At 41.9% G+C, this 21,339-nt stretch overlaps 1 protein-coding gene across 1 annotated transcript; it reads left to right on the top strand.

Moving 5' to 3' along the window:
- Positions 1-4,050: 4,050 nt before the first annotated feature.
- On the top strand, positions 4,051-15,251 carry LOC136004306 (ATM interactor-like). The gene is made up of 4 exons (XM_065660691.1): positions 4,051-4,297; positions 9,759-9,884; positions 10,853-11,052; positions 12,033-15,251. The coding sequence occupies exons 1-4, from the start codon at positions 4,076-4,078 to the stop codon at positions 13,861-13,863; spliced, it is 2,379 nt and encodes a 792-aa protein (XP_065516763.1). The 5' UTR covers positions 4,051-4,075; the 3' UTR covers positions 13,864-15,251.
- Positions 15,252-21,339: the final 6,088 nt, after the last annotated feature.

Raw genomic sequence — 21,339 nt, forward strand, 5'->3', positions numbered from 1 at the left:
GGCCAGTGGCTTAGCAACTTCATTCGCCAGCTCCTTCAGGACCCGCGGATGGATTCCATCAGGTCCCACAGACTTGTGTGCATTCAGATTTTTAAGATGGTCTCGAACCAGATCCTCTCCTACAGTGAACCCAAGGTCTTCATTCTCACAGTCCCTGCGTCTACCTTCTAAGAACTGGGTGGTGCAGTCAGAGCCTTTGCCAGCGAAGACCGAGGCAAAGAAGTCATTCAGAACCTCAGCCTTCTCCAAATCCTGTGTAGCCAGTTCTCCCGAAAGCTTCCTCAGGGGGCCTCTTTTGTCCCTAGTCTGTTTTTTGTTTGCTATGTACCTGTAGAATCCCTTCCTATTATCCTTAACATCCCTGGCTAGGTTTAATTCTAGCTGGGCCTTAGCCTTCCTAACCTGGTTCCTAGCTTCCCGGACAAAATCCTTGCACACTATCAGTTTGTGCTGCTTGGAGACATAATTATATAGATATTTCCATGTAACTTGCTGCATCATTTGTAATTTGAGATGAATGTGACCTGAAGAGTCAGTGTTTTTATAAGTGTTACTTTAATTCTGTTACCTGGAAACTCTGTGTGTGTACTTTGTGTATGTGGAATTTCTGATGCACATTAGATACCTCAATGTGCAGAGTCTTCGTAACTTCATAGCACAGTGTAAATATTTTTCAGAAGCTATATGGGAATGCTATTGTTTTCAAAATGTAAATGTGTAAATTAAATCTTCTCAAAAATAAAATTTTGTCTGACTTAGAAATATGATTTAACATATACTGATTTTTTATCTGTTCTGGTTTTCAGCATCTCTGTACAACTTGCCCACAAAAAGAAGTTAGTTGAGGACTATTGGCTAGTGCTATATTTCTAGGACTTCCCCCTGTGGATGTAAATGTTAGTTTGAGAAATCATTTAACATAAGAGTAGGATTCTGAAACAGGCCCAGGTTTTGTGATACACAGACTATGAACAGGACATTAAGAGTTGGCTTTTGCCAACTCATACCCTCATAGAGCCTTCCAGGATCCATACCATTAACATTCCACTATGCATTTCATTTTGTGCAACTACTTCTTCCTAATACTCTCTCCTAAATAATGAGACCAAGCCATTAGGCCTTAGTTGAAATTACTTTTTAGCATGAGTATGACTCAGCACTTAAACACAACTACTCACTTAGCAGGGACCCCCTCTGCAGGTGGAGAACTGCCCTTCTGGTGATGCATGATAAGCAATGCATTAGAACTTGGGCCTGTAGACAGCTTGCATCTGCTTCTGTAAATTGCTTCAAAGCAGGGGCATCCCTAATAGCAAGATATGATAACAATTTGAACAAAGAACTAAGCATGTAGCTCGCAGGTATTAGCAGTTGATCAATAATATGAAAGCTAAAAGGTAAATACCTGTAAGAATCCTGATTACTACTAACCAATAGACTATCATTGTAGCCCTAACCCAAGTGTGCAGTAGGATAAGAGAACTACAGTTATGTAACTTACTGAATTGTATGTGTGGATTCTTTAAATAAAATTATATCAAGATAAAAATGTAAAGTATAAAAAACCCCTGATATTTACCGTACTTTGGACAGGTGTATGGAGGTTTGAACCCCCACATGCTCCTAGCACCAATGTCTGTGCTTTACAGTGCATACTGTGAAGTAACTTCTTTGAATCAATAACTTAAATGTCTGATAATGAACCTACCTGTGATAAACACATAAATATATTGGCTTTTGCAAATCATAGGTGTTGTTATGTGGATATAACTGTATGAGTTCGCAATAACAGAAAAAAAGCTTGCTAAAGACACAAGATTAGACAACAAGTTGAAAATGGCCAGAACTCTTGAGCAAAATGGAGTCACATAGCAAAAGAATTTGTAAAGGTAAAAGAAAAGGGGAGGGGGGGGACTTGATATGAGGAAAGCTAGTGCCTGGAAAACATAGGGTTAAAGTACTTTTAGCTTAACTTAGGTTGAAGATAAAGAACAATGTTTGTGTTGTAAGTCTGTGGTGAGATAACAGGATTTAGTGGGCCCACTAAACATGAGTGAATTATTTCACACCATCCTTCTACTTATCAGTTAGTTCAGAGACAGTGCCTCCCAAACATCTGCTAGCTTTGGATACTCCTTGTCTGCCCATTCTCTTTTGCTTGCAATAAATTTTGTACAAAGGTCACACTGTTCTAAAACTTTGCCAGCTATCAGAAAAATTATGGATATGGTTGGTTTCAGCTAGTTTTGTGATTACTGGGGCATCCAATTGTGCCAAAGGTGAAAAGTACACTGTTGATATAAGGAAAGCAAGTGCCTGGAAAACATAAAGTTAAAATACTTTTAACTTAACTGAGGTCTAAGATGGAGAACAATGTTTGTGTTGTAAGTTTTGTTCTTTATCTTCAACCTAAGTTAAGCTAAAAGTACTTTAACCCTATGTTTTCCAGGTACTAGCTTTCTTCATATCAAGTCCCCCCCCCCCTCCCCTTTTCTTTTACCTTTACAAATTCTTTTGCTATGTGACTCCATTTTGCTCAAGAGTTCTGGCCATTTTCAACTTGTTGTCTAATCTTGTGTCTTTAGCAAGCATTTTTTTCTGTTATTGCGAACTCATACAGTTATATCCACATAGCAATGCCTATGACTTGTGAAAGCCAACACTTTTATGTGTTTATCACAAGGAGACTTATGATAATAGGTTCCTGGAGCTAGTTATAATATTCCCCGCCTATATGCGGGAATTCTGAATATGTATATGGCTAATGCAATAGTGAAAGTATATAAACCTGTAACAGATGCTAATCAGTGCACCTCTGGCTACGGTCATGCGCCCAGCGCTGCTGCTTTTGCTTTATTGACTTTGTCCTGATACGCGGATTGACTCCACAACTCGTTAAAGTTGTAAAGTAGGTATGCTTTATTCAGCGCTGAGGTGCATGGGGATAGCTCCTCCAAAGTATGCATGCCCAGGGTAGTTTTTCCTTTACATTTATTCTCTTACGGTATACATATGCATTAGATTACTGATACGCCTATACATATTTACTATCTATCCCCGCTTTGTATTATAATGAGCTAGAAGGTCCTTTGCGCCTGCGCAGTGCCCCCTCTGGTCATGGGCAGGGGTCTCAAGATGAAGTAAATGAGTCTTCCTCTTCTTAAACTTTTCACCTTTTAATCTTCGCGCATGGCTTTAGGGTTTGGTCGGTATCCCAGCCATAAACCATCTGCTTCTCCCCCTTATAAATAGACTCAGGCGTTCACGTTTCCTTGTCAATAGTTGCTTATCAGTAGAACCAGGCCTTTGCTTCCTCCCCTTATCAGTAGTTTGTGCCTTATTCTGCTTAGTAAGCATGATAGGTGTTTACAACAGAAAATACTTTTGTTTAAGCAAGCGAATTCTTCTAACTCCTTTATACACTCCCCTGTATATTAGTCGGATTTCCCTGTATTATTCCCCTTGTACATTTGTTAACCCTGTATCAGTCCCTCAATAAAACCTTATTATCTCGATTAGAGGAGTGAGCTCATATTTCACACTACCACAAGGGTAAAGTTCCAAAATACTCTTAGAATAGCGTGAGTACCTGATCTATGGCCTGTTTCTGCCTCTTGTTTCTGGGAAAGGCAGCCTCCATCCCCTCTATAACAACTGCAAAGTTGGTGTCTGATATTCAGATGTGCATTTTATCTCTAACTTCATGTAATTAAGGTTATTATAGGAACGGCACAAATGAATGCGAGGCAGCCCCCCTTACCCCCATGACGGGAGGGCAATGAGGCTGAGGTTGGCACAAGCGCTTTTCCACACGCCCCAGCTCCGTGTATTCTCACGTCCAGACCAATATTCTCTCTTTTTGTCTGTTTTCCGCTCGCCCTCGCTCGGCCGCTTTAGCAGCTGCTGAGGCGCCGCCGCTGTAACGTCTCCGCCTCTTCCACTCAGAGCCCCACCACCGCCAAACGGTGACGCAAAGGGGAGGGCCGCGCCACGCGACTACGCGACTACGATTCACCAGCGGCGAAGGGTATTGGTGACTGAGTCAGGAAACGGAGTGTGAGCAGCTGACAGCAACATGGCGGCGGCGGCAGCGGCAGCTGGGCGGCGTGGCGGGGTGCTGGGGCGACCCCCGGCGACCCTGCGGGACCTGCCGCCCGCCGGCGAGCTGGTGAAGCCCTCGGTGACAGAGCTGTCCCAAGTGAGGACCAACATCCTGTGCACCGTGCCCGGCTGCGGCAAAGTTCTGCCCAACAGCCCAGCTCTCAACATGCACCTCAGCAAAGCCCACCCTGTCCAGGTACCACCACCCCGACTTGGCCCGCTGGGCGCCTCCCCCTTGCTGATCCCCCCGGGGGTGGCGGGGGGCGGGGCTCGCCCTTCACCTCGGTCTGTGGGGTTATGTAATGGTGCGGCTCCTTCCGTTCTGGGACGAAGCCACCACGGGACCCTACTGAGATCCAACCTCGCCCCGTCCTGGGCTGCGGGTGATGGAATTTGGGCGTCCGGAAGGGAGGTCGGGCTCCTCCAAGACTATGCGGGGGGCAGGGGCTGTTACATCTCGTTCTGTAGGGTTGGCATGGTGGAGCTTGGTGGTGTGGGGGGACTGGACTACACAGGATGGGGGAGCGTTTCTAGCTGTCGGCTGGAGAAGTGATTCAGAGCAGAACTGCAGAGAAGGACTTGGTGGTTGTTGGTCGACGAGAAACTGAAAATGAGCCGGCAGTGAGTGTTTGCAGCCCAGAAAGCCAACTATATATTGGGCTTCATCAAAAGAAGCATGGCCAGCAGGTTGAAAGAGGTGATCCTGTCTCTCTGCTCTTGTGAGACATCACTGGGAGTACTGTGTGCACTTCTGGTGTCTTCAACTTAAGAAGGATGTGGAGCTGTTGGAGGAAGTAAGGAGGAGGGCCACGAGGAAGATCAGGGGGCTGGAGCACCTCCCATATGAAGACAGGATAAGAAAGTTGGGGCTGTTCAGCCTGGAGAAGAGAAGGCTGCATGGTGACCTCATAGCAGCCTTCCAATATCTGAAGGGGGCCTAAAAGGATGCTGGAGAGAGACTCTTGTTCATCAGGGACTGTAGCAATAGGACAAGGGGTAATGGGTTCAAACTTAAACAGGGGAAGTTCAGGTTAGATATAAGGAAGCAGTTCTTTCCTGTGAGGGTGGTGAGGCACTGGAACAGGTTGCCCAAAGAAATTATAAATGCTCCATTCCTGGCAGTGTTCAGGGCCAGGTTGTTGTTGCTAAGTAATGCTTACTTTGATCAGGGACTTTTCAGTCTCATGCTCTACCAGTCACAAGGGCATGAGAAGCCAGGAGCGAGCAGAGACAGGACCCCTGACCCAAACTAACCATAGGTGTATTCCATACCACAGAACGTCCTGACCAGTATATAAACTGTATATAAACTGACTAACCCACAGCTTTGCTCCTCTGTATGATCTGAGATGACTTTCTGCTGAACCTGACATTTTCAATTTCTCCTATCCCTCTACTACTACACATGTGTGATATAATACAGCACATAGTCAGAAATAAAACAGAGCCAGGAGATATCAAGTACGCTTGAGAGTACTGAAACAAGGAAGTACAGACAAAATACAGTCTTTGTAAATAATTAAATTCAGTTAAGTTTTATGTATAGAATTAAGCATCAATAGGTTTTTAGCAGCTATAGCAATGAGAAGTTTGTGGCTTTGTAATCATAGAATCGTTAGGGTTGGAAAGAATCTTAAGATCATCAATTTCCAACCCTCCTGCCATGGGGGCAGTTTTGTAGACTGATACTCAGAGAGGTTATGACTAATTTTTATAAGATTTAGCTAAACTTGGTTTATTCAAGTGGGCAACCCATTCCAGTGCCTCACCACCCTCACAATAAAGAACTTCTACCTTATGTCTAATCTAAACTTTCCCTGTTTCAGTTTGAACCTGTTACCCTTTGTCCTATCACTACAGTCCCTAATGAATAGTCCCTCCCCAGCATCCCTATAGGCCCCCTTCAGATACTGGAAGGCTGCTATGAGGTCTCCACGCAGCCTTCTCTTCTCCAGGCTGAATAGCCCCAACTTTCTTAGCCTGTCCTCATATGGGAGGTACTCCAGCCCCTGATCATCCTCGTGGCCCTCCTCTGGACTTGTTCCAACAGTTCCATGTCCTTTTTATGTTGAGGACACCAGAACTGCACACAGTACTCCAAGTGAGGTCTAACGGGAGCAGAGAAGAGAGGCAGGATCATTTCCTTTGACCTGCTGGTCATGCCCTTTTTAATGCAGCACAGGATATGGTTGGCTTTCTGGGCTGTGAGTGCACACTGCTGGCTCATGTTCATTTTCTCATCGACCAACACCCCCAATTCCTTCTCTGCAGGGCTGCTCTGAATCTCTTCTCTGCCCTATCCGTAGCTGTGCCTGGGATTGCTCTGACCCAGGTGTAGGACCTTGCGCTTGGCGTGGTTATGATGCAAAGGGTTAACCGATATACAGGGGAGTTAGGGTTAAGCCACTTGCTTAACAGTGTTACTGCTCGTTCATGCTAATCGTACTCACTGTGTATGATAGAACAAGATGTAAGGACATGGCTGTTGTTAAGAGGTAGGGACTGTGGTTTGGTTTCCGTCCTTTGGATGCCCAGGCTGGCTGAAATTGACTCTGTGGTTTGGACAATGACCAAGCCTCCAGACAGCATGTGTACCGACTAGGGCTGAAAACTTCAGGCTCGAGGAAGACTCATTTACTTCATCTTGTGACCCTCGCCCATGTCCACCAGGAGGCACTGCGCAAGCGCAAAGAACCTTTTAGCTCATTATAATACGAAGCGGGGGTAGGACATGAATATGTATAGGCGTGTTTTGCAACCTCATGCATATGTATAACTTTAGAGAATAAATGTAGAGGGAAACAATGCTGTAGTGCGCATGCCTTTGGAGGAATGATCCCCCATGTGCCTCAGCACTGAATAAAACATACCTACTTTACAACTTTAACGAGTTGTGGAGTCTATCTGCGTATCAGTTAAACTTCATAAGGTTGGCATCAGCCCACCTCACAAGCATGTCGAGGTCCCTCTGGATGGCATCCCTTCCCTCTAGCATATCAACCGGACTACACAGCTTGGTGTCATCGGCAAACTTGCTGAGGGCACACTCAATCTCACTGTCCATGTCAGCGACGAAGATGTTAAACAAGACCGGTCCCAACACCGATCCCTGAGGGGCACCACTCGTTACTGGTCTCCAACTGGACATTGAGCCGTTGACCACAACTCTGCGTGCGGCCATCCAGCTGGTTCTTTATCCACCGAGTGGTCCATCTATCAAATTGATATCTCTCCAATTTAGAGACAAGGATGCCGTGTGGGACAGCGTCAAACGCTTTGCACAAGTCCAGGTAGATGATGTCAACTGCTCTGCCCCTGTCCATCAGTTCCATAGCCCCATCATAGAAGGCCACCAAATTGGTCAGGCATGATTTCCCCTTAGTGAACTTTGAAATTACTTACTAATAGGTGACAGTGAAGAAGTATCTTGGCTAAATGTTTTACAATAACCAGCTAGAACCGAAGTAGTGTTTGCTGACATAGCAGTGGGACTTTCCAAATCTAAAGTTCAGACAAAGGATGAAGTGAAGAGGAAGATGATGAAGAAATGGCCACCAGGGGTCCCAAAGACCACTACCGCATTGTTGTGTGCATGTGGAAAGGGGTGTGGAATTATGTAAAACGGTTCCCGGAAATGTCATGAATATGCATGACATTTACTGGAAATGTAATGAATATGTATGTTAAGCAACAATTATAATCACAGTCTGTTTGACACTCAAACGAGGCACGTTAGGAGGAGAGATCTACCATGTCTCCTAGCGCTGCTATAAAGAATACCTGCTTGTCAACTTAAACTTTGTTAACGAGTTTTTGACGAGTTCTACAAATCAGTATTTCCTTGTGCTCATCCCCCATGACCATCTGTAGCACACACTAGATCCTGGAATTATCCATTTCACAAAACAAGTAGGTTGTTGTCTGCCTATCGGGGCTACATTTTCAGAATGTAGCTATGAATGCAGTGCTTCAAGTTTTCCGGGAATGGGATTTGCTGTCACACACTTGGTGTTATGGATTTGAGAGCAGTAAGGATATTTTTCTCAAAGGCCCTGTCATGGCTTAAACCCAACTGGTAACTCAGAACCATGCAGCTGCTCACTTCACTCCCCCCCTCTTCTTCCCCCTGTCCCCCTCTGGGCGGGATGGGGAGGAGAATTGAAAGAATGTAACCCCATGAGTTGAGATAAGAACAGTCCAGTAACAAAAGTATAAGAGCCACAAAGATGATTAAGGGAGTGGAACATCTCCCTTATGAGGAGAGGCTGAGGGAGCTGGGTCTCTTTAGCTTGGAGAAGAGGAGACTGAGGGGTGACCTCATCAATGTTTACAAATATGTAAAGGGTAGGTGTCAGGATGATGGAGCTAGGCTTTTTTCAGTGATATCCAGTGATAGGACAAGGGGCAATGGGTGTAAACTGGAGCATAGGAAGTTCCACGTTAACATCAGGAAGAACTTCTTTACTGTAAGAGTGACAGAGCACTGGAACAGGTTGCCCAGGGGGGTTGTGGAGTCTCCTACACTGGAGATATTCAAGGCCCGCCTGGACAAGTTCCTGTGTGATGTACTGTAGGTTACCCTGCTCTTGCAGGGGGGTTGGACTAGATGATCTTTTGAGGTCCCTTCCAACCCTTGGGATTCTGTGATTCTGTGATATAAAACTAATAATAATAATGATAAGTGAAATAACAAGGGGAGAGAATACAAAACTAAAAAGGGAAGGGAAAAAACAAACCAATAAACACAAGTGATGCACAATACAATTGCTCACTACGCACCGACCAATACCCAGCCTGACCTGAGCAGCGATCTGGGCTTTCCGGGTAACTCCCCCCAGTTTATATACTGTGCATGATGTGCTATGGTATGGAATATCCCTTTGGCTAATTTGAGTCAGGTGTCCTCTCTTTGCTTCCTTCTGGCTTCTCATGCCTCTCTTCACTGTCAGAGCATGAGAGACTGAAAAGTCCTTGATCACAGTAAGCATTACTTAGCAACAACTAAAACATTGGTGTGTTATCAGTACTGTTCTCAGACTAAAGCCCAAAACGCAGCATTCCACCAGCTACTAGGAAGGAGAAAAATAACTGTTACAGCTGAACCCAGGAAAGAGGTTCAGAATTGGCAGTTACTTTAGTGAGATTTTATTTATGCTCTGAATTAAGTGTCAGAGTGTACTTGGCATTTTTCATTTTATTACCAGTAAACTGTAAATAGTGCCTACATAATTCTTGTCAGGAGAGTGTTGTATTATACCATGTGTGACTAATTTTAACAGAGCTTCTAGTAGACTGTGCTAGTAACAAGTAAAACCACATTGAATCAGCAGTGTAGTATCCTTAGGGAAAGCATTTTGTTCAAATAACACAGAAGGCAGTTATTGGCAGGGGGCAGTGAGTATCTTAGTAGAAGTAAATACTACAGTACTATTACTCTGTAGTGGTTGTAATTTCACTTGGCGGTTTTGATGGTACATTTGCATATTAGCATCTACTTTGGTGAAAAACTCCATTTGAACTTTCAAATTACTTAGTAAAGTGCCTTCAACTCATTGAGGGATGTAAACTCAGTGAGTTAAAGTTGATGTGTATTCTGAATGTTGTCTTTCATACACAAACCTATAGAACTGTCAACTTCTCAATTGCTTCTTTTGCAGGATGGAAAACTTAATGCACCAATAAGGAAGGGTTTGAAAGCATCTCAGAAATTCTATTGCTGTCCTATTGAAGGCTGCCCTAGAGGACCAAACAGACCATTTTCCCAATTTTCTCTTGTCAAACAGGTATTCCTATTTCCTAAACTATTATTTTCATACTGATTTATTCCTGACTGTCTCTACTCCAGAGTGTACACTTTTGCCTTGAGATATGAGCAAAGCATCTCAGTATATGTCCACAAGTTGGAGAATCATATTCAGAAACTCAGTGTGGGCATATGGTTAAGGAATTTACATGTTGATATTAGAAGGCTTGAACCTTTTGGTGAGGCAGATGCCAGTATGTTCTGCTAAACTAGAAGACAGTCCCTCTCCAATTAAAAAGATGGAGAAAGATCAAAGTGGGGGAAGGGGAGAATCACAGTAGCAACCAATAATGGTTTAAAACGTGGCTGATGCTTTTAAACTGCTTTTTTTAAATGGTTAAGAACTAAGAGTTTTTCTCTGCTTTAGTGTCAAAATGCAGCTGTTTACTGATTATCTGTTTAAGAAAACATGTAAGACTTGTTTCTGCATGAATGAGTAAAAAAAACCTTTCTTCTGCTGTTGGTTACCCATAATAACTTGGGTAGACTGTAGGAAATGGAGTGGCTGGCACTTGGTGTTGTGAATGAAAAGGAGAAATTCTGGTGTTTGCTTTGAAGTTGACCTGTTTGACTTGAGAGTATTTGCTTAGTTGTAGATCTTCAGGAGCATGCACGTGTTGCAACACATACTTAACTATGCTCTTTAACAAGGTTTGCCTATAGATTTATTAATGTCCATAGGAAACCTCCAATAGCATTAAGACACATAAATGTTTATATGTGTTTTAAAATGTGCATAGCACAGACTTGCAAACTTTAAATTCTTTCTGTTGATTTATTTAAGCTTGTGTTTTATTCCTAATGAGACTTTTAAAAAACATATTTATTCTACAATTTGATGTTATTTAACAACTAAAAAAAAAAGCAAATATTAATGTCTCCCCTAAACATTATTTTCTTTTTTATCTTAGCTGAAGGCTAATGTTTACTTCTCATTGTGTATTCTAGCATTTTATGAAAATGCATGCTGAAAAGAAGCACAAATGTGATAAATGTAGTAACTCCTATGGTACAGAGTGGTATTTGAAACAGCACATAGAGGTCTGTGGCAAGACTTTCCAGTGTACTTGTGGGTGCCCTTATGCCAGCAGAACAGCATTGTTGTCTCATATTTACAGAACTGGCCATGAAATTCCTGCAGAACACAGGTAAAAATGAAGCGGTTAAGTAATACTTCTGTTCATCGCCAAGTCCTTTGACTGGCTTTTTGTCTCCTTTCTGTTGATTAAATTGGAAATAGGCTCGCATTGTTTTAGCTGTAAAGCAGTTTGCAGTTTCTTTGTTCTGTTGCTTTTGGTAGTTTCTGATTTGTTGAAGGCAAGGATGATTGTCTAATCAATAAGATTAAGTTTCCCTACATATAAAACAAAAAATACTGACAGCACTTCACTGCATGGTATTAATTCTGGTGGTTCTTGTATCTGATTTTACAGTTCTGTGAGAGTAGAGATTATTTGGAAATGTTTATAGTTGTTAACTGGTGTGTAATGCAGTTCAGATTATTTTCTTTTATAGTCTAGTTATCTTTGCAAGTACTGGTGGGGTGTTTTTATTTTTATTTTTATTTTTTTCTTTAATGGCTGTATATGCATGTCTAGATTTAAAGTTGCCTTAATGTGTACATATATTTCATAAAGGGTAGTCTGTTTCCTGAGGCTGAACCTGTCTGGTTTGGAGATACAACTGCTGCAAAATCAAGTTTTGTGTGAAGGAGTGCTAACTGTATTTTGGTTTCCATGAGAGGCTTTTGCCTGTACACTAATTTTAAAAGCTGTCCTTTCAATGCTCAGTCTGAGTTAGCATCAAAGTAACAAATTAAACGTGTCTTCAATTAGAGTACTTAATGTATGAGGGGGAAGAAACCATCTAAATTTCCACCTTCATTTAGAAATAGGTCTCTGTAGAGGGGGTGACCTTTTTTCTTTTTGAAATGGGAGAGTGAGGAATTAAATCTTACAGAACTGAAGTTCATGGAGTCTTTTTATATTTTAATCAAGATTAGTTGCTTTCTCCATACCCAACCTCATCTGTGACTTCAGTTTATATTTTCAGTGCAATGACTCAAAAGAATGGAAGGCAGGTGTTTTGTGCTTGAAAGGAGTATAAATTATTGATCTCGTGTTCACAGGGATCCTCCTAGTAAGAAAAGGAAAATGGAAACCTCTATACATAATCAGCAGTTGGCAGAGAAAGCAAATGAAGCATTCATCAACACACACAATAATAATCCTGGCACTCAGGAATTGGAGTCCTCTGAAGTGAAACTAGCAGCGTCTCCTGAAAGCTCCTGCAGTTCTAACCTCACAAACCAAGTGCAGCCAAAATGTACACTGAAGATGCTCTTACCAAAGCCCAAAGTGGCTTTGGTTAAACTTCCAGTGATGCAGTTTGCTCACTTGCCTATATATGTATCTGCAACAGACTCTTCTGTCAAACCTGCTGTAGTGACTGTTAATAATCAAGGTTCACTTATAAGTACTGTTCATTTATTGCCTCAATCAATAGGAATTCTGATTCCAGCACTGGAGGCAGAAGCACTTGTATTTAAAGACAGTATGCCTGTTTCAAAAGTGACAAATTCTGGTGATCATGAACCAGTAAGTACTGGTGTACAAGTTGAGTTGGATATGGTTACATTGAGTAACACAGGGCAAGAGATGGGGAATATTTGTCACAAGAATAAAATTTCTTCAATAAATATACAGACTGACTTATCTTATATTTCACAGAACTTTGTACCAGCTGCAGCCTGGACTCCCAATTCTTCTGTATCCTCTTGCTCTCAGACAGATCTGTCATTCACTTCACAGGTTTCACTGCCCATCAGTGTACAAACACAGACACTGCTGCCTGCTTCCAAACTGACTTCATCCATAGCTGCTCAAACTGAAGCTTTTAGTCAGGCTTGTTTTCCAATATGTGGCATTTCTAGAGAGACTCAAACCAGTAGGACACAGGACTTTATTGATGGAAGGGTGCAGATGGACCAGGCTGTGATGTGCAGTGACATCTTTGACAATGTTCATTCATCATATAATGTTTCTACTCACATTGAACTTCCAGAAAGCAACTTAATGCCTGCAAATATAGCTCAAACCTTACTGCAAAGAAGTAATTGCAAGAGCTTGAATCAAGGTACAGTGAAGTCTGAATCCCTTATCAGCTTCAGTACACAGCCTAATATACTTCCACCTCAAAATACGATGGATAATCAAACCCAGACAATGGACTTGCTAAGTGATCTGGAAAACATCTTTTCAGGAAATATGCCTGGCCAGACACTGGATAATCGGGGCCTTTTGTCTGAGACAAGTTCTAATGCTGACATGCATCTGCCATCTGGTCCATCACAGAGCACAGGAATAGACTTTGACATTGAAGAGTTCTTTTCAGCATCCAATATTCAAACTCAGACTGAAGAGAGTGAGCTTGGTACCCTGAACCCTGAGCCAGTTTTGGAGTCACTGGACATTGAAACTCAGACTGATTTCTTATTTTCAGATAGTGCAACTCAGTCGTATAGCTGCCAAGGAAATTCTAACTTCTTAGGTTTGGAGATGTTTGATACACAGACACAGACAGACTTGAATTTCTTCTTGGACAGTAATACCCATCTGCCTTTAGGAAGTATTCTGAAGCAGTCTAGTTTCTCCATGAGTACTGACTCATCTGATACAGAAACCCAGATAGAAGTATACCCAGCTACTAAAAATATATCTACTAAGAATACTGAAAGAAAAGTCCAGCTCAGTAGTGCTGAAACACAGACTATGGATAGCTGCTTTGAGAATCTAGGGATTTTATTCCTTACCAGCAATGAGACACAGACAGCAATGGATGACTTTCTTCTGGCTGACTTAGCCTGGAACACAATGGAGTCTCAGTTCAGTTCAGTAGAAACACAGACCTGTGAAGAGCTGTGCTCCTTGTTTCAGAGTTCTGACAAGCCCAGACATTGAGTACTATGTAATATAACTGTTTCCTGTAGTTTGAAATTAAGTTATTGGGGTGGGAGAAATGGCTTGACCAAGTCATCCACTTTGCGTTATTGAGTGTAGTTATCATGGAGCGGTTGACCTAAGAGACTTATCATGCTGAAGGTACTCTATGAGATATGTATAACTTTAAATAAACTGGTTTTATGAATGGAGAGGAAGGGGAGGCTGTAACATGCTAATGTACATTTGAACCTTACAAAAGAATTCATGGTGCCTATTTTTTTTCCTGGAACTTCTTTACAAAGGTGATACTGCTTTCATTTAAACAGAAAAACTTTTGAAGTTGTTCTGTATATGTATCTCTGTCTACTCCTGTCTGGTTCCAGTGTGCTGGACCACAACCCTGACCTGTCCAATTCAGATGCTTCCCTGAACTTATGGGGGAGGATCCTATTAGTGTAAGCTACTTCTGTTTACTTTTTTTCAGTAGCTTGTATTTTAAATCCAGCATGAACATAATAAGCCATATTGTTGTCTTTTACTTTATGCCTTCACAGCTTGTTCTCCTGCATAAATTGGTATTTTCCAAACACTAGACATGTAGAGACTCATGACTTGTTGAATATATTTATTATAAAATATATGTAGAAAGCAGTAATTTTTTAATATTTTTTCCCTGAGTGGCACTGATGCCCTTTGAAGGGTAGGAAAAGAACTTGGAATACACAATTATAGGAGAAATTAGTATGTTGTCCTTTTAGCTAGTGTAATAAATGGGACTAACGTTTCTAGAGTCTTCAGGAGGAATTTGCTGAAATTATTTCTGTCTCTAAGATGCAAATGTTACAATGTGTGTGCCTCAAAGACTGGAATAATTTGGTTTTGCTGAAATTCTCCTAGCTTTATTAAGATACAAGTTTAGAAATGTTACAGTGGTTTATACCTCTGTTACCTTAACAGAAATCTTTACAAATGGGAAATTAAATTCTCTGAAATACTTGCCTAGACTCCTTGTTTTGGACTTCCCACTTCCAAAAAGAACTGGAATCCATACAGCAGAGCTGGGAGATAAGCTCACAGAAGCCCTTTCAGCTGTATCTTGCTTTTGCACATCAGTTCCTGCAGCTTATAGAGAGTTTTTCAAGTATAGTCAAATTCAAGCAAACTGATTTTTTCAGAGAAGAAATGTGTGTTCTCTTGAGTTTTCTGTTTTTTTTTTTTGAATGTTCATCTTGCCCCTTGTATTATTGTTTGCAATACTTTTCATTTGCATGAAAAAGAAATGAAGCCAGCTGTGAATGTATGTTGGAATTTGGCCTTAACTAATTTTTATCTCTTAATATAATCATAGAATCATAGAATAGTTAGGGTTGGAAAGGACCTCAAGATAATCTAGTTCCAACCCCCTGCCATAGGCAGGGACACCTCACACTAAACCATCCCACCCAAGGCTTCATCCAACCTGGCCTTGAACACTGCCAGGGATGGAGCACTCACAACCTCCCTGGGCAACCCATTCCAGTGCCTCACCACCCTAACAGGAAAGAATTTCCTCCTTATATCCAATCTAAACTTCCCCTGTTTAAGTTTTAACCCATTAGCCCTTCTCCTGTCACTACAGTCCCTGACGAAGAGTCCATCCCCAGCATCCCTATAGGCCCCCTTCAGGTACTGGAAGGCTGTTATGAGGTCTCCACACAGCTTTCTCTTCTCCAGGCTGAACAGCCCCAAATTTCTCATCCTATCTTCATACGGGAGGTGCTCCATTCCCCTGATCATCCTTGTGGCCCTCCTCTGGACTTGTTCCAACAGTTCCATGTCCTTTTTATGTTGAGGACACCAGAACTGCACACAATACTCCAGGTGAGGTCTCACAAGAGCAGAGTAGAGGGGCAGGATCACCTCTTTCGACCTGATGGTCACGCTCCTTTTGATGCACCCCAGGATACGGTTGGCTGTCTGGGCTGCGAGCACACACTGCCGGCCCATGTTCATTTTCTCATCGACCAGCACCCCCAAGTCCTTCTCTGCAGGGCCGCACTGAATCTCTTCTCTGCCCAGTCTGTAGCTGTGCCTGGGATTGCTCCGACCCAGGTGTAGGACCTTGCACTTGTCATGGTTGAACTTCATAAGGCTGGCATCAGCCCACCTTACAAGCATGTCAAGGTCCCTCTGGATGGCATCCCTTCCCTCCAGCATATCAACCGGACCACACAGCTTGGTGTCATCGGCAAACTTGCTGAGGGCACACTCAATCTCACTGTCCATGTCAGCGACGAAGATGTTAAACAAGACCGGTCCCAACACCGATCCCTGAGGGACCCCACTCGTTGCTGGTTTCCAGCCAGACATTGAGCCATTGACCACAACTCTTTGTGTGCAGCCATCCAGCCAGTTCTTTATCCACCGAGTGGTCCACCCATCAAATTGTTATCTCTCCAATTTAGAGAGAAGGATGTGGTGTGGGACAGTGTCAAACGCTTTGCACAAGTCCAGGTAGATGACATCAACTGCTTTACACTTATCCATCAGTTCTGTAGCCCCATCATAGAAGGCCCCCAAATTGGTCAGGCAGGATTTTCCCTTAGTGAAGCCATGCTGGCTGTCACCAAGCACCTTGTTGTTTTTCATGTGCCTTAGCATGCCATCCAGGAGAATGTGCTCCAAGATTTTGGCAGGCACAGAGGTGAGACTGACTGGTCTGTAATTCCCCGGGTCTTCCATTTTCCCCTTCTTGAAAATGGGGGTTATATTTCCCTTTTTCCAGTCATCGGGAACTTCACCTGACTGCCATGATTTTTCAAATACGATGGCCAGTGGCTTAGCAACTTCATTTGCCATCTCCTTCAGGACCCGCGGATGGATTTAATCAGGTCCCACGGACTTCTGCGCGTTCAGATTTTTAAGATGGTCTCCAACCAGATCCTCTCCTACAGTGGGCTCAAGGTCTTCATTCTCACAGTCTCTGCGTCTGCCTTCCAAGACTTGGGTGGTGCAGTCAGAGCCTCAAATACCTACAAAACGTAAGCCTCCAGTTTTGTCCTGAACAGGTTTTAGTTTCTTTTACCTTAAGTGAAAAGAGAAACCTCTTTGTGTCAAGTTCCTGGCCCAGTAATGGACTTTACTTCTCTATTGTGAGAAGAGAGGTGTTGGCTGCATATTTACTGGACAGCCCGTCAGTAAATGTATGCCCAAGCCTTAGTTTTTGAAGGCTCACTATGCTTTGTGCTTCATATACTCAGCTCAGGGGTGTGGGAATTAAGTCACTCATCCACTGCAGCTACCTTGTTTTGTTGGTAATGAGTAATGCCTTTCTTTTTGTCTCTTCCTAACACCCTTTGAATTGCCATAGTTCACACACTAATAAGGTAAGCATCTACTTTTACTGGAAATAATCTCTGTTGTTTAACCCTGAAACTCATGTTTTCTTCCTGAAAAGCTCCTGAAAACACAGCTGTGTTGCCTCTTTAATTTTTCAGCATTCCTGGTGTGAGTTCAGAGGCTTCCAGTCTTTGGCTGAAGAAACTGCAAAAAGAAATCTTGCATTTCCCCCCAGGATTACAGTAATTCTGCTTTGAGGAAAGGCCCCTCAGATTTCACAGTGCCTAGAGTTCTCATCTTAAGGATGGAATATATTAAAAACAGGAAGGCATTGCTTGTTGCTCTGTCTTCTGAAAATATGACTGATTCGTATTTACTTGCATGCTTTGAAATTGGGAAATAACAAAATTAGGTTAATTCATTCTATTTCAGTATTTTCCTAGTAATGTTGCATCTTCACGTTTTAAAGTGGTTTTCCTTCTCCTTTCTTCCCTTTTGGCTGGAATACCAGAGAATATTTCTTCATACATAGGCTTCTGTTCCCCATGTGCAAGTTGTACTAATGCATGGAAGAGAAGCAGCTACTATAAATCTGGTTGGAGAAAACAGTATTTTCCACAGCTGTAAAATGCAGAAGGCCCATGACCTCTTAATTTAGAAAGCCAATCTTTCTTCTGCAAGAGAGGGAATCTTAGGTGATGAGGAGCAGAATTGCAGAAGTCTTTGAACTGAGCCACCTGAGAGACCAGCTAAAATTTAAAGAACTTTGAAACTAATTTACAAATCAGAATGAGAATTGCTATGTTCTTATGGTAGAAGCCAAAGCTCTTAACCTTAGTGACTATCAGAACAAAAGCTAAGGTTTGTGTGGGTCTAATCTTGCAATGTAATCATTACTCATTTATTGTACTTCGTAATTAAAAGTATTGATAAGCTTTGTGTATTTTATTAGAACATGCAAATACCATTCCCTTCCCTCATCCTATGGGTTTAAAATAGCTTGAACTTAATTAGGTGAACACTGTACTGCAACATTAAGTTATTTATTAAAAGTATTAAGAAATTATTTGATATGTCTGCATGGCCTTAGGGAAGTGGCTCATTATGACCAAAATTAACTTCTTTCTTCACAAATTTGGTTCTCCATAAATTATTCATAAAAGTCAGAAATTGGTTTTGATCCTGTGTCACTGGCATATGTTGCTCAGTTTGCATTTATTGTTTTTGTGAAATCGTGAAGACTGCAACCAGACTTCATAGTTTGCTGAATCCCACAGTAAATCTAATGAAACCTGATCTGCAATATTGTTGCCGAATATTCTTCACATTTGAACAAGTTCCCTAAAATGGCTAATTTCCTATTTTGGCCATTGTTTTAAAATTAAACTTCAGTCAAAACTATTTGTTGGTAGTCCTAAGATGATATTTGTCTCCCTTTTTCTGCAGTTTGTCTCTGATTTGATTTTCAAGGCACTGTGTTTTAAGTATTGGTCATCAGTGACTTACTACTTTGCTTATTCTCTTTTGTATCATCTATTGTCATTTGAACTGCTATACAGGAAGTAACATCAGATTCTCCATAGCCTCTTAGCACATTTTTTTGTCTGGAAGTGATACTAATTCTACTTGTACCTACTCTTTGCATTTCCTGCTTAATTCTACTAGGCTGTGATTACTGGATCTTAATCTGGATGCCCATGCAATGCTTGAGCTTTTCTTTTAATCTATAAAAAAAAAAAATCAAACAAATGAAACACAGCAAATTTGGGATATGCATTCTATGAGAATATAAGCACAAAACAGCTGAAAAATGAGAGGTCTGGCTTGTTGCCTTCCATTTTTGTTTGTCACAGTGCTAAAAGTTTGTGTGACAGTAGATGTAGGTTTCTTCTGCTTTTGGCTTTATTTGCCTCTATTTCTGCTAATGTGCTTGTAAATACTTTCTGCTTTGGGTAGGGAGGGAATCCTCCCCCAACTCTTCATGTAAGCCTAGAGAAATCAGTAAAGTCAGAGTTTGCTAATGCTGCATATTCTTAGGTGTGCAAAGCTGCTTGTGTCTAGAAAATTTTAACTTTTAAAGGGTATGAAATCTTAAAATATATATATACTTGCAGCTGTAGATTAAACAGCTGTAATACAAGCCTTGTGAGACTTAATCCAGTTATGAACAACTCAGTGTCTGTAACTCAGTGTATGTAGCTAACACTCCTCACAAATTTTTATTCCAGGGCATGCACACAGTAAGTTTTTCTGTTGAAAACAAAAGGCTGAATTTTCCTGTTATATGTACCTTGACTGTGTAGAGGCAACAGAACAAAGAAAGGTGACTACCTTCCACTGTTTTAAATCCTTATCCTGCTAATACCTGCTCACATGCTTAGTCAGATCTGAATTGATTTTATTTTTTTGGTGAGGCTGGGTAGAGGTGTAAGTGTTGGCAGGATTGGGATCTTAAGGTGTTAGGGTGGTTTTTTAATAGCCTTTCAAATACAGGATAAGTCAGTAGGACTAACACTGAATCAACATAGGGTGCTTGTTCAACTTGGAAAAGAATATGTTACTGAAATGACAGCTCAAAGGTGAATCAAATGTACTTGCTTTTATTATTAAGGTTGTATGGCTTCCTTTGCTTTATTATGAGGAAAGGGACCTGGGGGTCCTGGTGGATAGGAGGATGACCATGAGCCAGCAATGTGCTCTTGTGGCCAAGAAGGCAAATGGCATCTTAGGGTGCATTAGAAAGGGAGTGGTTAGTAGGTCAAGAGAGGTTCTCCTCCCCCTCTACTCAGCCTTGGTGAGGCCGCATCTGGAATATTGCATCCAGTTCTGGGCCCCTCTGTTCAAGAAGGACAGGGAATTGCTGGAAGGAGTCCAGCGCAGAGCCACAAAGATGATTAAGGGAGTGGAACATCTCCCTTATGAGGAGAAGCTGAGGGAGCTGGGTCTCTTTAGCTTGGAGAAGAGGAGACTGAGGGGTGACCTCATCAATGTTTACAAATATGTAAAGGGTAGGTGTCAGGATGATGGAGCTAGGCTTTTTTCAGTGATATTCAGTGATAGGACAAGGGGCAAGGGGTGTAAACTGGAACATAGGAAGTTCCACGTTAACATCAGGAAGAACTTCTTTACTGTAAGAGTGACAGAGCACTGGAACAGGTTGCCCAGGGGGGTTGTGGAGTCTCCTACACTGGAGATATTCAAGGCCCGCCTGGACAAGTTCCTGTGTGATGTACTGTAGGTTACCCTGCTCTTGCAGGGGGGTTGGACTAGATGATCTTTTTAGGTCCCTTCCAACCCTTGGGATTCTGTGATTCTGTGATTATATTTCTGATGTGTTGGGTTTTTTTATACGTGATCTTAACGTATGATTTACTGTTCCAAATAAATTCACACCAAAATGTTGTTAATGTTCTGGACCTTGCAAGCTTTTTCATTCACATTTGGTTTAAGGTGCTTCTATGAGTGTGTTCCTGGTAGAATAGGCCTACTGTAAACAAACTTCCATTAATCATGTGACATAAACACTGAGGATAGGGTTGTTTAATGGAATCAAGCTTCAGTGCATGGTGCGAACATGCATCTCCTGTTTCTTTTGTTGCTGTTTTTTAAGTTGATATGAATTTAAATGTGTGCTAGAAGGATTTGCTGCTTAGAGCATGACTGAATTTTCTTGTTTAAAATGCCATTGCTATGCAATGAACAGAATCAAGGAATGACATCTTTCAACTCTGCCTTGCAGTCAGGTTGAGGGTATGTTGTATTAGTGCGTGTGACTCTTCCACTTCACCAAAATTGGAATTGGACAGCCTGAAACCATGGAAACTCCTGATAGAACTGCTGAGTTAAATAACACAAGTCCTTTACTTCTGATTCTTTTTCATATACTGGCTTTACAGCAACATCTGCAACATTAACTAGCAGTGGAGTATAATAGATGACTTGTGATGATGTAAACTGTACATTTCACAAAACCTAGCACGTTGCATGCTTCAGGCACTTGCATGCATAGCAAGATTGGCAGTACTTCTATCTACAGGTATTTGCAAATGCATCTATGATAAAGCTAGATATGAAAGATAGTAATAAATCTCATAGGTGAGTCTTTCCCAAAGCATGCGTGAGTTAATTTCAGCAAGGCTGAGAAATGTCCTTAAAATGTTTCTCTTCTCATCATTG

This window comes from Lathamus discolor, chromosome W (genome assembly GCF_037157495.1).
Source record: "Lathamus discolor isolate bLatDis1 chromosome W, bLatDis1.hap1, whole genome shotgun sequence".
In the NCBI taxonomy this organism is placed as follows: domain Eukaryota; kingdom Metazoa; phylum Chordata; class Aves; order Psittaciformes; family Psittacidae; genus Lathamus; species Lathamus discolor.

Excerpts from the sequence above, each read along its gene's own strand:
- LOC136004306 (XM_065660691.1), top strand. The coding sequence starts at position 4,076 with ATGGCGGCGGCGGCAGCGGCAGCTGGGCGGCGTGGCGGGGTGCTGGGG. Across the intron at positions 4,298-9,758 it reads GCAAAGCCCACCCTGTCCAG|GATGGAAAACTTAATGCACC; the intron begins GTACCACCACCC and ends CTTCTTTTGCAG. Across the intron at positions 9,885-10,852 it reads AATTTTCTCTTGTCAAACAG|CATTTTATGAAAATGCATGC; the intron begins GTATTCCTATTT and ends TGTGTATTCTAG.